At 38.8% G+C, this 14158-nt stretch overlaps 1 protein-coding gene across 8 annotated transcripts in view; it reads right to left on the bottom strand.

Moving 5' to 3' along the window:
* Positions 1-14158, bottom strand: part of RERE (arginine-glutamic acid dipeptide repeats) — a 257381-nt gene that overhangs the window by 108761 nt on the left and 134462 nt on the right. For 7 of the 8 annotated variants that reach the window (XM_069782594.1, XM_069782595.1, XM_069782588.1 and 4 more), the window contains exon 6: positions 11223-11327. In XM_069782594.1, the coding sequence (XP_069638695.1) occupies positions 11223-11327 (105 nt within the window). Of the gene's footprint in view, positions 1-4427; positions 4596-11222; positions 11328-14158 lie in introns of those variants that run through there. The other variant, XM_069782597.1, reaches the window with a different exon arrangement.

The following is a 14158-nucleotide window of genomic DNA, read 5'->3' as shown; positions in this document are numbered from 1 at the left end:
CACAATAAGCCTCTGTCATACATTATGACTCTATTCCCACTTTCTCCAAACATCTGCTTATGGTCACTGTTAGCAGACAAGATACTGAGCCAAATGAATCCTCAGTTTGACCCAAGACAACCATTCTTATGCATGTTATGTTCCTACATTACACAGTTCAAAATACAAAAGGGACAATCGGGTTCAGGCCATTCAACCTTTAACCTAAAAAAGCCCACAACCACCACAAACCTGTGAGTTAGGTGCCTAAGAAGAATAGAATTGGCTCCTCCCCCCGCCCCCCAACCAAACAGCAATTCTTGCTTAAAGACAACGAGTTACATTGTTTTGTTTTCATTATATGGGGACTTGTATCACTTTACAGATTAAACAGTGGCTTGCTAGCTTTTTCCAACAATTATTTTCTACATTCAAAATTTTACTTCAAGTTACCCCATTTCACATGTCCAGCTTGCACTTGTGCCTTAAACTTTGTTTTAACCAAGATTTTTAAATCCCTTTTTTAGAAGTAGTAACTTAATGCTCAGAAAAATATTCTTGCTAACGGTCAGCCTCTAGTAAGTTTAAGTTTTGTTTAAAACCTGTTGTAACAGTGCATTATAATAAAAAAAGCACAAGCAATTCTGAGTTCTGAGTGAAAAAAATCAAACCTGTTTTCAGGCAAATGAACTTATACAGGAACGTTTTCAGTGATTGCTCAATCTAAAGCAGGAATGAATAAACATGTGCTAACATTTGTATCTTCAGTACAAGCTCAAACCTGCTGACTGACTGCAGAGTCAGAACTTGAAGGAAGCGGCGGACTCACTGTTCTGCACCCATGCTACTGTTTGGAGAAGGAAGTAGTTGCAAAGGTTTGAGTCAGACAGGGAAAGCTTTTTCAAGATAACGTTATTTTTCATCAGGTTTCTATATGAGAAAAAAGACTATACAGTCCTCAGAAGTATTGTCCCCTACTGAAAAGCCAGGATGGAAGTGATCATAATACAGCCGTTCTGAGGCACAAGTTATTGCAAAGGAAACAAGCATTCTCTCCACATAGGAACTACCTGTGTGGGTAATATTTTGCTTGTAGGTTTCATTGATCACCTCTCTAATACTTGTCTTCCTTATTTGAAGGTGAACAAATATTGGAAGATGCCAGTATTTTGATCACAAACTAAAAGAAAATATTAATTAGTGGAAACCTTTTATTTATTTGGTCTACACAAGATTTTAATAGAACCAGAATGCTACTTATTTACAAGCAACATTTACACTGATAAGTAAATATGTAAATGAACTCAGCATGGAATTATGTTGCTTTAAGTGTTTATCCTGTATTCTGAATTGGCCAGGCAGTAGCTTTGCACTACCCAGAGCAAATATTCACTATTAAAAAACAGACTATATAGTACATCAGCATAATTTCTTCAGCACAGTCACAGTTTATATGTGGGACAGTGGAACCAGGCAACAACCTAGCGGTTATTTTTTTCAAAAAAGCTTCATCAAGGTTAGATATAATGATCTACCACTCAAGTCTCTTAGCTTCTTGACAACACAAATCTCCAGCTTCCTTGAACAGCAGATACATGGAGAAGCAACAGCACATGTTAAAGGTGATAAGCATAAAGAATGCAAAGCATAAAACAACCTTGAAGATATACCTAGTTCTGCCATACACCTGGAAATACAAAGCTCTAATTAAAACAAATTAGAGCCTAAAGAACTGGAAGGAAGCTGTAAGAGGTAATCTTACCGATTTAAGTCTTGAAAAAAGCTAAAATGAAACCCGAACAAAGGGAAGCAAGACTATCAAGTACTTGGCCACTATTTCTTCATCTGAAGGACAAAATACAAGCGCTTCCCCTAACAGACTTGTAACTTCAAACAGTTGTTTGGAGTGAAACTAACTCACCAGACCACCTATCAACAGTCTCTGAACTGGAGAGAATCCTCTGGGCATCCAGCCAGCTTAAAACTTCACCATTAGTAGTAAATGCATAAGCACACTCCACAGTCCAATCAAGGAGAAAGGGTCTTTTCAGTGCACTAAATATCTCGCCAGTACCACAGATAACTTACACCAGACGGCCTTACTTCTCCTACCAAGGGTTTTTGGGGAGGCAAGGTGGGTTTTTTGTTTGGTTGGGTTTTGGGGGTTTTTTTGTTTTGTTTGTTGGATGGTTGGGGGGTTGGGGGGGGGGGGGGGAACAGGGAGGTTGGTTTTCTATTTGTGTTGTTGCTTTTTTTAAACCAAAGCGTAACAGTCTTGTACACCTATGCACAAACCTGAGGAACCGCTTTCGTTATAAACTGGCTGACCAACCCCACAACTGACAATACATGTGAAAGACATTTGTGCCAAAGCATGTGGAAAGGAAAAATTGAGACCTCAAAAATCACTGAAGGTTTGCTGTGAGAGGAGTACCGCCACAGGGAATAAAAATATGTATACATTTGCTAGGAGCAGGAACCATCTCATCCTACACAAGCATAGCATGGACACCAGAGGTATCCTTCAAAGGGGAGTTCTGGGAGCCAGTACAACCAACATCATATCCACAAGTTCTCACGTGCAAGTGATTAAGCGAAGAATGCCTTATTTGGCCTATTATCCCAGCAGTATTTGTTTTGCCTAATGTAATACTTTTGTTTGACAATTGGATTTTGTTTTGTTACAACCTAGAAGTGTTTTCATTTTTTTTCCACCTGTGCTATTCTAAGTTAACCTTATAGTTTTCAAAAATAAGCATGATCAAGTTTTCATTTTAACTTTAGAAGTGGCATTTTTTTCAAATCTTTTTAATTATCACTGAAAATCAGCACAAAGCAGACTGCTTTGTACCCTCCCCATCCCTTAATCCATTCTCTTCTGCTTACAAGTCAACATTTAAAACAAACGTTAGGGACACAAGGTGACACATCCCTGTATTCCTGAAGAGCAGTGTCATATTCCTGTACATACGCAAGTAGCTACTTCATTAGGAATAAGGATGTTTCTAAAGCCTAGGCCTACAGAGACACCAACCATGAGGTGATTCAGTCAGGCTGAAATTCAAGGGAATTGCGCTCTATAAACATTAGCGTGACTTTGCTTCAGCCAATGGCAAAAATGACCAGTGACCCACACTAAATAGGTGTTCTTGCTTTTCATGCTGTAGAGGTGTAGAAGGAAATGGAAAAGGGAATGACACTTCAGATAGCATACAGATACAGACACGGCACTGACATGGGCAAAATTATGCAGTCTTATTCATCATTCATTCCTCAGCTTCTGACAAGAGAAGGAAGGTAGCCCCAGTAATGCACACTGCACGGGTAAACGACTACGTGTGCAAGGCTAGAAGTAAACCTTCTGCTACGAAGTTCCACAGATGTCACTACGAGCAGCACAAACCATCCTGTCACCTTCAAACTCAATACACTCCAGCAACTCGCGAACAAGTTACCCCGATTGACGTATTTCCCCTCAGCGATAGACCCCATGGTGCCGAGATCAGTTCCGCACGCCAATGGGCTAGGCAGAGGGCCGCAGCGGAACAGCACCCAGTTTTGCACAAGTTCAGACGCTACTGGGAACGAGAACACGCCGCAGAATCAAGTTTGCTCCCATTCAACACATCCAAGTCCTCTGAAAGCCATTTATATTTAGCAGTGCCAAGTCACCGATGGCTGCCCCACAAGCCAGTTGCAACTCTACTTTCATTACACAAAACTGTAGAGCCCAAGTCCTCTATTTTATTCCGATCAGTCTAAATTCAAGCATTTTGTTAGCCCAACGTGGGTATTGCTTACACAGCTGTCACATGAGAACCTTCTCCATGCATAAGACAATATTGCCGCGTTTCAGATGCATTAAGTGCTATTTGCATGTGACTGACAAGCAAGCAGAACCATGCTGGCTACTTCTCCCCCCCCCCCCCCTCCTTTAAGACTTGAGGAAGTATCAGCAGGATCACTGCCCCTCAATCACAAGGAGAACCACCCATCCTCAGCGCAACCAATGGCTGCTGATCTACAACCCTCCCCGTAACATTATCTAAACAGTCTGTTGCAGGCCCAAACATTTCCTAATAGCCACTTCGGTAACGCTGCAGCCTGCAGAGCGCCTCTGCAGCTCCCTACAGACCTGCCATAAGGCTGGCACGCAGACAGCACAACCGAAATTAAAACTGCACCACGAGGTGGGGGGGGGGGGGGAAGAAAAAAAAAAGAGAGGAAAAAAAAAAGCCCACACAGCTCCTACATGCACCCCTTAGCCAGCAGATTCCCTGCTCAGTGCCCTCATGCACCATACGAACAGCTGCACGGCAAAGCTGATGTGATTACAAGGTTCTGAGGAACATGCAATAGTAATGAAATGATTTCATAAACATTTCAGAAGTCACAAATAACAGCAAAAATCATCATTGTTTAGGGGAGGCCAGAGTGATGTAGCCTACCTGCAGGGGCTGAATGGATCATCCATGACTATGACAGGCTCTTGTGGGTTTAGATGTATTCCTGAACCCTCTACTTAACAGCTAAAACTCTGCCTTTTCCACTCTACCAACTCAAAATGGAGGCACATGCAGTCTGAGAGACCTCAGAGAGCTTTCACTGAGCTTGTGCTATGACCTAAGCCTGCACGCAGAACGCAGAAACTTCGCCCTCGGACTGACAGGACTGAGCATGTGCTGTGACCCTCCCTCATCCACACACTGTCTTACAACGCAATCAATCTCAACCCTGCTGTTTCCGTAAATAAAGCACACTGAACAGACTCTGCAGCTTCTGCATACCAAGCTAGTGTGCAGGGAAGTGGGGCCTTAGCTAGGGGATCTGATACAGCCAACGCTCGAGAGCAGAGCGATGCAAAGTCCGGAGGTCGCTGTTCCAGCACTTTTTAGATCTTCTCCAAGGAAAACACACGTCCGCTTCCAAAAGGCTTCTAAAAGCCTTTTTTCCCTACTTTGTGATGAGCTTTTAAAAAAATTACATGGATTAACAGGCTTAGAGGTTTTCACAGATGCAAACGACAGAGCTTCACATTTTCACGTACAATTCACTTGTTAGGAAACGAAGCAGGCAAGCTGAATCACAAAATACTTTTATTCTACCTGTCAATAATGCAATATATGAGAACATTTAAAGAATATGAATACTCAGCAACAATACCATTGCCATTTACAAGCACGTGTGAACACAAGGTGAACCCAACAGGAGCCAGACTTGACTCACTGTTTGAACTTCCTTCATCATCCTTGATTTTTGGCATTCCTGTTTATTAATGTAATTTGCAAAAAAATTCTTAGCTACCCATTTATACAAAGGAAATATTCCTTCCCCCTGCAGCGCAAAATGCTTTAATTAGCATACCTGCCTCCACTTTAGACTATCTGAGATGCCTGGATTTACTGCAAGGCTAGAGAAGGATAAGAAGTTTCTCAAATTTAAAATTTTAAAAGGTAGAAACAGACCAAGCAAAACATACCAGGCCACAGAACAACCCCAGATTTTTTCTCTCTCACAATAATCCAGTGAGAAAACTTCATTATAACATAAGTGGATACACCTTTCTTGTTGCCCATATTATGTTACCTCCCACCCCCTTCTTGGGAGCCTTCACCAACAGTCTGGCTCCTTCAATTAACCTGCAATAATAATTCAAACTCTCAATAAGTTGAACCTTTCAGCTACAGTGGCTCTGATGAAACTATCTGATGCTACCAAAGCTCATTCATAATCTGAAGGACCCAGTCCATAAGATACAGGATAGAGAGGCTAGGCTCACGCTTCTAAAAAATTTTTAATAAATAAATTTAAAAAACACAACACAACCAATCATGATAAAAGTTCCTGTGGGTTTGGTTTTTTTTAATAATACTAAGCTATACTAGGCTATGTATTTAAAACTTCCGGAAACACAATAAAGCTTTATAAACTGCTTAAAAAAGACAAACCCACTACAACATTCTATCAGCTCACTTCTGTTATAAAGTTATACAGGAGGCAACACGCTCAGAACAAGACTGCCTGACCAATTTTCCCAGAGTACAGACTAGAAAAAGGTAACTACTCCAACTATGTTGCACACTCTTTACCAGCTGACCAATTTAAGTAAGAACACTTACAAGGCCAAATGTATCTAGTCTTTATTTCAACTACAACTGAAATGTATTTCTGGATTTTTTGTTGCTGTTGTTCCGGATTGGTTTTTTCCCCCCCTCAAGTTCACAACATGAACTTGAGAAAAAGTTCTCAGCTTTTATGCTACCCTCCAGTTCAGAGATAAATTGAGATATGGATACATATAAATAATGTACTCCAAAGGATTATTAATAAAGTGTGATATCAGCCAGAAACAACAACCCAAGGAAGTTGTACATCCATTTATCTAAATACAGTTTTTTGGGAGGGATTTTTGTCTGTTTAAAAGGAATCAACCGCAAGGCACTTCGACACATGACAATACCTACTCATGTGAAGTGAGGGTGCTCACCATCTTCCATAATTCTTTCCCAGGAATATTAGACAAGAGTGATACTAAACAACTTTGCTGTAATTTAGTAAGACATACAGAAGCCATCTGTTTCACATCACATGGGCATACCATACAAACAGTCCCCAAATTCCCCCATCAGGAGGATTCCTGGTTATATTTAAAATTTCTAAACCTATTAAAAAAAAAGGGGGGGGGGGGTGTGACACCACAGACACGACGACTGTAATATGCTGTAGGAATTGTCTTATTTAAACAAAGTATACCACAAACTGTCATAGTGTTCTAAGTGTAAGCATAACTCAACCTCTAAGACATAAGAATGGATATGTTTAAAAGCCTTTATGATCATTTTACCCTCTATCACTGCCCTAGGCACTATTATATGCATAGAATCAAAATATTCTGACTGCTAAAAATTAACCAGACAAAAAGGATCAAAATAGCAATACAGAGCTCTGCAGTCCTCTTGAGTCTCTGTTCACATTTTGGCTGTAGATACCAATTCATCATTCACCTACATTTTTTTCTAAAGAAGGGCAACATTAAGAGGAAGCTTTGAAAATCCTACTTACACACAACTCCACACTGGCTTCTTGACTTCCTAAGAATATACACTATTCTTAACTCTTTCTAGACCCAAAACTTGTACTCCACCCACTATGCTTTCCATTGAAAGCAGAGAAAAAGAAAAAAAAAAAAAAAGAGGCTCTTGATTCAGACTTTCAACAGAAATCCCCTTCCAGACAACATAAAATAGAAAGCCGTGAAGGACAAGAAAAAGAAAGAGCAAGTCACCTTCAACTTCATTCTTGGCAACACTCCTCTCAGAGACACACCAATGCTCATTTTGCTCATATCACCCAACAAGAACACTTCAGAAGAAAAAGATTAAAAATAAAGGAAAAGCAAATGTTGTGGAATAAAAACACAGACAAGATCCTGGTCTTTCCAAAACATCTATTCAGCAAATTCACCCACGCCTTGAATGTTTGGTATTATTTTGTTCTACTATGCAAAACAATGTTGTGGAAGAGTAATTTTGATTCATGGCCATGAAAACTGTTAGCAGAATAATGCCTGATTATTTCTAGTTCCAAGTAAAAATTCAGTAGCATTTAAATCTATGTATATGTACAGATGTCAGTGTCAGACAAAACTTTGTAATGTATTTGTTTACTCCTGAGATCAAAGAACTGACTGCCTAGTACATGCCAGTACACTACAAAAACAGGCCAATACCAATAGTGGCATTTGGCACGCCTGCATCCTTGAGTAAGACAGTTCAAAGTTGTCTCTCTAAGTCCATACAGGACTTCAGAGTACAAAAGGAAGGACTGGAAGAAGCTCTTGCCAGAATCAGCTACATCTGGCACTATACTCCAGATAAGGTAATAACTAGAGTTGTAGTGAATGAGTAGTAAGATGTGAGCTGGTGAAACACAGCTGTCTGAGGTCAAGCAGCATGTTCAACAGCATTCCCAAGCCTTTCTGCATATTTCTTTTTAACAGGCAGAGCTGACTTCTGACTCAAATACCAAAAAAATCAAACAGCTTAACTCAAGCTAGTGCAGTTACTGATTTTTTTCCCCAAAGTGGTACATCAGGTCTGTTTGTCTGTTAATGCTTCTTGACTGCTATTCTATACACTCTGAAATGCTTCTAAACTCATTTCAGGGCATATACAATTCACCTAACATTTCTTCTTTGATAAAGCATTGGTCTTATCTGGCCATTTGGGGAACCCAAAAGTTTGAGTGGGATTCCATGTTAGCGGAGTCAGAGCAGTCACTTCTCTAAAGAGACATGAAATTAATTATTTTAAAGTACTTAGAGAAATCATTTTATGCTTTCTCAGCTGGCTATACAAGTTTAGTGGATGCATTTCACACTCTTGAGAGCCGGAACATATTTCAGGTCTACTTACTAGCTTGATTAACACTCTATTCAGGGTGATGACACCCAGACTTTAGCTTTAAGATTAGTTTAGGTTTTTATTTCACAATCAGATTTTTCTCACTGATGTGAGAATTACTGAAACATAGTGTGTAATCTTTTACCTAACTCTATAAGGAGAAGAAAAAAAAAAACAACTAAAACAAACCAAAAGATTCCCCCAAACCTCCAAAACAAACAAACCACCAGCTTGATATACCCTCTAAAGAAAAAAGTTATCCCAAAACGCACAGGTTTACTGCTTCTAGACCACAGAATGATCAACAGGATCACAGTTGGTATTCCCCAAGCTAAACCTATAGTCAGCAAGCTTTCAAATAGGAAAGACAAAGCATAGTTTGTTTTAGCACTGTGTGCTCCAAGAACAAAAGGGCCTCTTGTGACACATCCACCACACCAGTGTTGGATGTTTTGGGGGTCTGGGATTTTTGCAGGTTGTTTTGCAAACAGAACAACAGGAAAACATAGAGAACAGTCAGATTCCCAACACACTGAGCTGCATTTGAGAGTCCTGGAGAAGTATGTGAGCATCTTCTGCTGAACACAAAATAAAAATCACTCAAACCAAAATATATCTTTGTAGATGCAATCCACAGCTCAAGCTTGTTTGATCTAAGAATGTATCCTATCACACATTTCTACGAGTCAGTTCAGGGGGGTCACACTGCAGTATTCCGAACCTTATCTACAACATACTATTACTTCAAGCTACCATGAACATTCTCCATCCTTTCCACGTGAAACAACACTACATTAGAAAAGCAGATCAAGTTGAAGATGAAGGGGTTTTTTTCGCAGACAAACCACCAACAGTTCATCCTGGAATGTGTGTTACAATACTTTTTACTTCCAAAAGCAAAATAAATCTAGAATTCAGTATTCAAAGAAGCACGCACTGGTATGGGCAAGCAGTAGCAAACACAAGGTCAAAAATAATCGAGGAACCTAGACTCAGCTCCTTTTTCTAAACCTCCTCCCATTCCAAGACAAATACAGACTTGAAGACTTAGAATTAGGAAAAAAAAAACCCCTGGCTGCAACCAAATGAAGAAAAACCTACATTTTGAGAGCTGGCTAGTCTGAGTAATTAGCTGATCACTAAGTGCTATGCTTTGTCATTTCATCGATCTTTTCAGGCTCAGTCATTTTCTAATAGCTGGAAGAATTAACAGCTACTTCTACACAGAAAGTGAGTTTCAAACTGCACTGACAACTCGCATAAATGGCACTTCATAAGAGAAATCATCCATTAAACACAGAACTTGAACACTAATACAAATAGTTAATTTAGTGTTCACACCCTCAAAACTAAAATGCATCGCAGAAAAGTGACAAAGTTAAATATAGGGCCCAAGCATGGTACTGAATATCAGAGAGGTGTATCATGACAACCTTCATAAATGCCTCACCTTGTCGAACTGCTCCAAAAAAACCCATGATGTTATGAGAACATTTTAAAGTATTGTATTTTAAAATATTATAGGATTTCATGCCCTTTTCCTAGAGCTCAGCACCATACACTAGCAAGATTGCCTCCTAGGGACTTACACTGACACCACCTGCTATGAATGTAAACTGAATCGATTAAGGGAGTTTACCCGGTCCAATACCCTGCCTTAGACATACGGACAGTTTAAGACACTTCAGAGTAAGGTACAAGCAGCCTCATAAATAGGTTAATTACATAATAATATGCCCACACATGGAGTTTCTTCCCAACTGCAAGCAGTTAGTGGTTCGCTATGCCCTGAAGGATAAAGATTCATATCTGCATTAAAAAAAGTACATCTACCATGTAACAATTCAAGTGTCTATTATTTATATGCCTATCTAATCCCTACTTAAAATAATACTTTTCTCAACAATATGTCTAGAAATCAAGGTCCACAGCTAATTGTTTTCTGCATTGAAAGAAACAATAAAACTTTTTAGTAGGCACAGACCTTGCTGAGCCCTGTCACGCATTATTAATCTTTTACTCAAATGCTCATAGAAATACGCCCCTAGACAACAAACTATTTAAGGCTGGCACTTGTAAGGCATTCTCTGTGTTTACAAAACTACGTAAATGAAAAAAAAAATAAGAGTCATAGTTTGGACCTGAAAAATAATGAAGGTACAGTCTCGTATCAGCTTTGCTTTCCAAACACGGCTGATAAAGATTGGTTGGACAACTTCCAGGCAGATCGAAAGAACTGTGAAATGAAAAAGCATGCTGAACATACCTTCTTCAAATATGTATTAACTCCCCCAAAAAAGTTCTTTCTGTACCTCTAATTTGCTCTAGGCCAGCAAAGCATAAACTAGGATTTGTTGATATGGGACCCTATGGGAGTATTTACACATGAAAGCATGAATTTCCACACTTAAAAACTTCCAATTTGATTTCTTAAAAGTGTGTAAGTTTCAACATTGCTTACTAGAAGATGTGAATGCATTTTTAGAAGTATTTTCAGGGTGTGCACTGTCAATGGGACAGCTTAGAATTCCTGCTAATGTTTGCAACCTTTAAAAAAAAGGTTACACTTCTAAAAACCTGTTTTGAAGCAGTACATTATTTACCCAGAGGTGCAACCGGATGTCACGACTCACTGCACAATTTTGTTATCTACTCTTAATTTTTCTCCTATACATATACGCAGCAGGAAGATGTAGCTTCTCCCTCACATTCCCTTTCACCCCACCCCACCTTCCTACCAGCATCATACTCGATTTTAGGTTTTCCTCCTTTGAGTAGTTTTCCTGTTCCTACAGGCTCAGATCAGCGGTAAAGCTTGCCTTTAAAAGTATCTTCACTTACCTTGTCTCTGGATTATAGCCCAGTATGTAGAAAAATGAATCCACTCGGGCTTTAAACTCTCTAGCAGCAAATATGTCAGAGAAATGGGAGATATTACACTTCCCTCTGAAAGAAAGAGGGAAAATGGTATTAGAATTCTACCTTGAATAACAGCTATTTTAATTAAGTGCCACTGCAATCTGTGTATAAGCCACAGATATCCTTGTGTTCTCATAAATGTCTAAAACGTCATAAATATAAGCCTGTTGTAACTAATAACCATGCAGATTCTTCCCATGGTGGAAAGGGAAGAAAAATTCAGTTACAATGTCTCAGATGGTGTTCTACAAACATTCATTAATTCTCATTCAGCCAGCACACAGTCCTGAGGAGCCCAAATTTGATCAGACTGAGGAACAATATCTACCGTAGAAATACAATCCTGGAAGTGCCTTATTTTCAAAGTTTTTACAGTCCTATTACGCTTACGTCTTCAAGGAAGTTTAAAAAATTCTACTATTCATATTATTTTGGAAGTCAGCTTTTTATTTAGAAAGCTAAATAAAACTTCAGTTTAATAACACTTCCAAATAGAAAGCAAAGCTATGCTGTTTTTAGCAAGACTGCAATCCTAACAATGCAAATTCCAAACACATAAAAGCTTCTTCCTTCTACTTTCATACATGAGAGTAAAACAAATAAAGACATTAAAAAAAAAGAGAGAAGAAAGGAAAAGGGGATTTATTAGCTTGTTCTACAACAGATTGTTAATAATATTTTTTAAATATAGTTGGTGGATGAGGTCATTATCCTTAAGGATGAGCATGAAGACTAGCCATAAGAAGTTGCATCTCATTTCCTCAAGGGTTTGTTGGACTGTTAATGTTCAACAGCTGCCTGTGTTTTGTCATTCAATGCATTGCAGTTTACTGTCACCAAGTAAATCACATCAGAAGGGGGCAGAGACAAATGGGCCAGACAGCCAAAGAGTTAGTGCTTTTTATCTAAACCTGATTCAATGCAATAAACAAAGCACAAGATTTTACTCTTTTTCAGTATGTCAAGCTTTCTAGTATTAATACAGATAGCATCTCTTTCCACTTGTACTTACTGAATAGTATTTGCTATTATAAATAAGCTGCTATTGGGCTTATTTAACATTGTAAAAAGGTTTGCCAGTCTTGGTTAAAATTGAATGAAAAGTGCTATTGCCACCAGTACACCAAGATGAGTAATTATTTTGTCTGTAACAATACTGGATCCGTTTGCCTTGTCTTCTCAGCAGAGCTTAAAAGTACTGCATACTTGAAAAACGGCTCTAGAAAGTTGAAATCCTAAGCTTGCTTCCCTTCTTAATCTTTTCATGGTAAAAGCACTTCAAAAAGGCTTACCAATCAAGAGCCACTAAGAACTTGGCCTTGGAACACGAGCTCTCCGATACACAACATCAACTACTACAGGTGAGGAAAAAACACACCAGAAGGATGAAGGATGAATAAAGTTGCCGACTATTTTAAGACAAAATCAATATGGCTATGCTGTGAGCTGAGGCTGCACAGTTGTCCCTATGATTGCCTAATTCTCAGTCAGTTGCCTTCCTGGCAGAGGACAAAGCAACACTGGATATTGCACAGGTCATGCCAGGTTGTAATGGAACATTAACAAGGTCCATAATCGAGATGTCACACAGAAATACTGAAAGATGAACTTGTTCACTAATATTTATTTTATCCCTGGTGGCTGAAGCTAGCTTCCTAGTTTAGTCATTTAGAAAGAAAGAAAATGAGAAGGGGTATTTGTTCTGCTGTTTCACGTTAAATTCACATTTTAAAAGTATTTTGAGGAAAAAGATTTAGTTTCCTTTCAATAATCCATCTGACAGTTAATAAGCGTTTTCCAGATAAGTTTATATTACCTACATTCATGAAAGCAGTACATCTTGTTCACAGCATTTCAGACAAGTAGTACTACATAATACCACAAAGATTTACCATATATGTAAAAAGGAGATAACTTTTATTATACCCTTCCATTGGGATCTACAAGCATCCTCTAGTTAAATTCTTCCACTGGTTAGAGCAGAAGATTGGTAGTTACGATCACTGGTTTCATTTCCCAGTTTGTCATCAATTCATTGTGTGACCAGAGCCATTTGTTTGCAGAGGGCAAAGAAATAATCTCATGTTATCATAAATTAGAATTTCATGTTAACCTTCCTTTCACACATCACAATACACTCTGCCTACTCTATGTTCTCAAACTGTAAGAACACCACGTGCAACTACCCTTATGTTCATCTTGCACACTGAAAATTACTGACATGTATTAATCACAATTTGCTACAAAAGAATCAGCGAAAATATAATCTTTATCCTGCAAAAATCTATTCTCTCAATTATCAGCATCTACAAGCCTGTAAGGATTACCAAAAGTATGAACAATCCAGAACACAACAAAACGACAGTGAAACCATATGCCAACAAAGAGAAACAAAAGAGTGATCTGAAAGGTGACTATGGCATGCACTTCCAAACAAAAAGGCGGCAGATAAAACACAAGACAGATTGAAGAAGTGATCGGTTTGGTCTTTCAGCATCCTTCACTCTTTTTGGAAGGGGAGAAAAGAAGGTTATTTTTTAAGATTGCTTGGTATACACATATATTCCATTTTTACCTTTCCATTTTTATAATTGCTTTAAAGAAACAGAAAGGATGTAGAAGAGAAGTTAAAATACTCCCAGGGATAAGTCCATACGCATAGTTCAGTTTCTCTCTGTTTAAGCAGAGAGTTGTTAGATTTCCAACACTGGTTCCATCAAGACAGCCAACCTCCTGCTAGCTTGTTTCTAAGCATGCCAATTTAATATTGGAAGGAGACCTTCTGTAACTCAGAAAAGGCACTGTGGAATTTCATGAGATTATAGTACACCACTGGAATTTTCTGAGTTTATAAAAAA

The sequence above is a fragment of the Haliaeetus albicilla genome, chromosome 4 (genome assembly GCF_947461875.1).
Source record: "Haliaeetus albicilla chromosome 4, bHalAlb1.1, whole genome shotgun sequence".
In the NCBI taxonomy this organism is placed as follows: domain Eukaryota; kingdom Metazoa; phylum Chordata; class Aves; order Accipitriformes; family Accipitridae; genus Haliaeetus; species Haliaeetus albicilla.
This window is presented reverse-complemented; position numbering and strand designations above follow the sequence as displayed.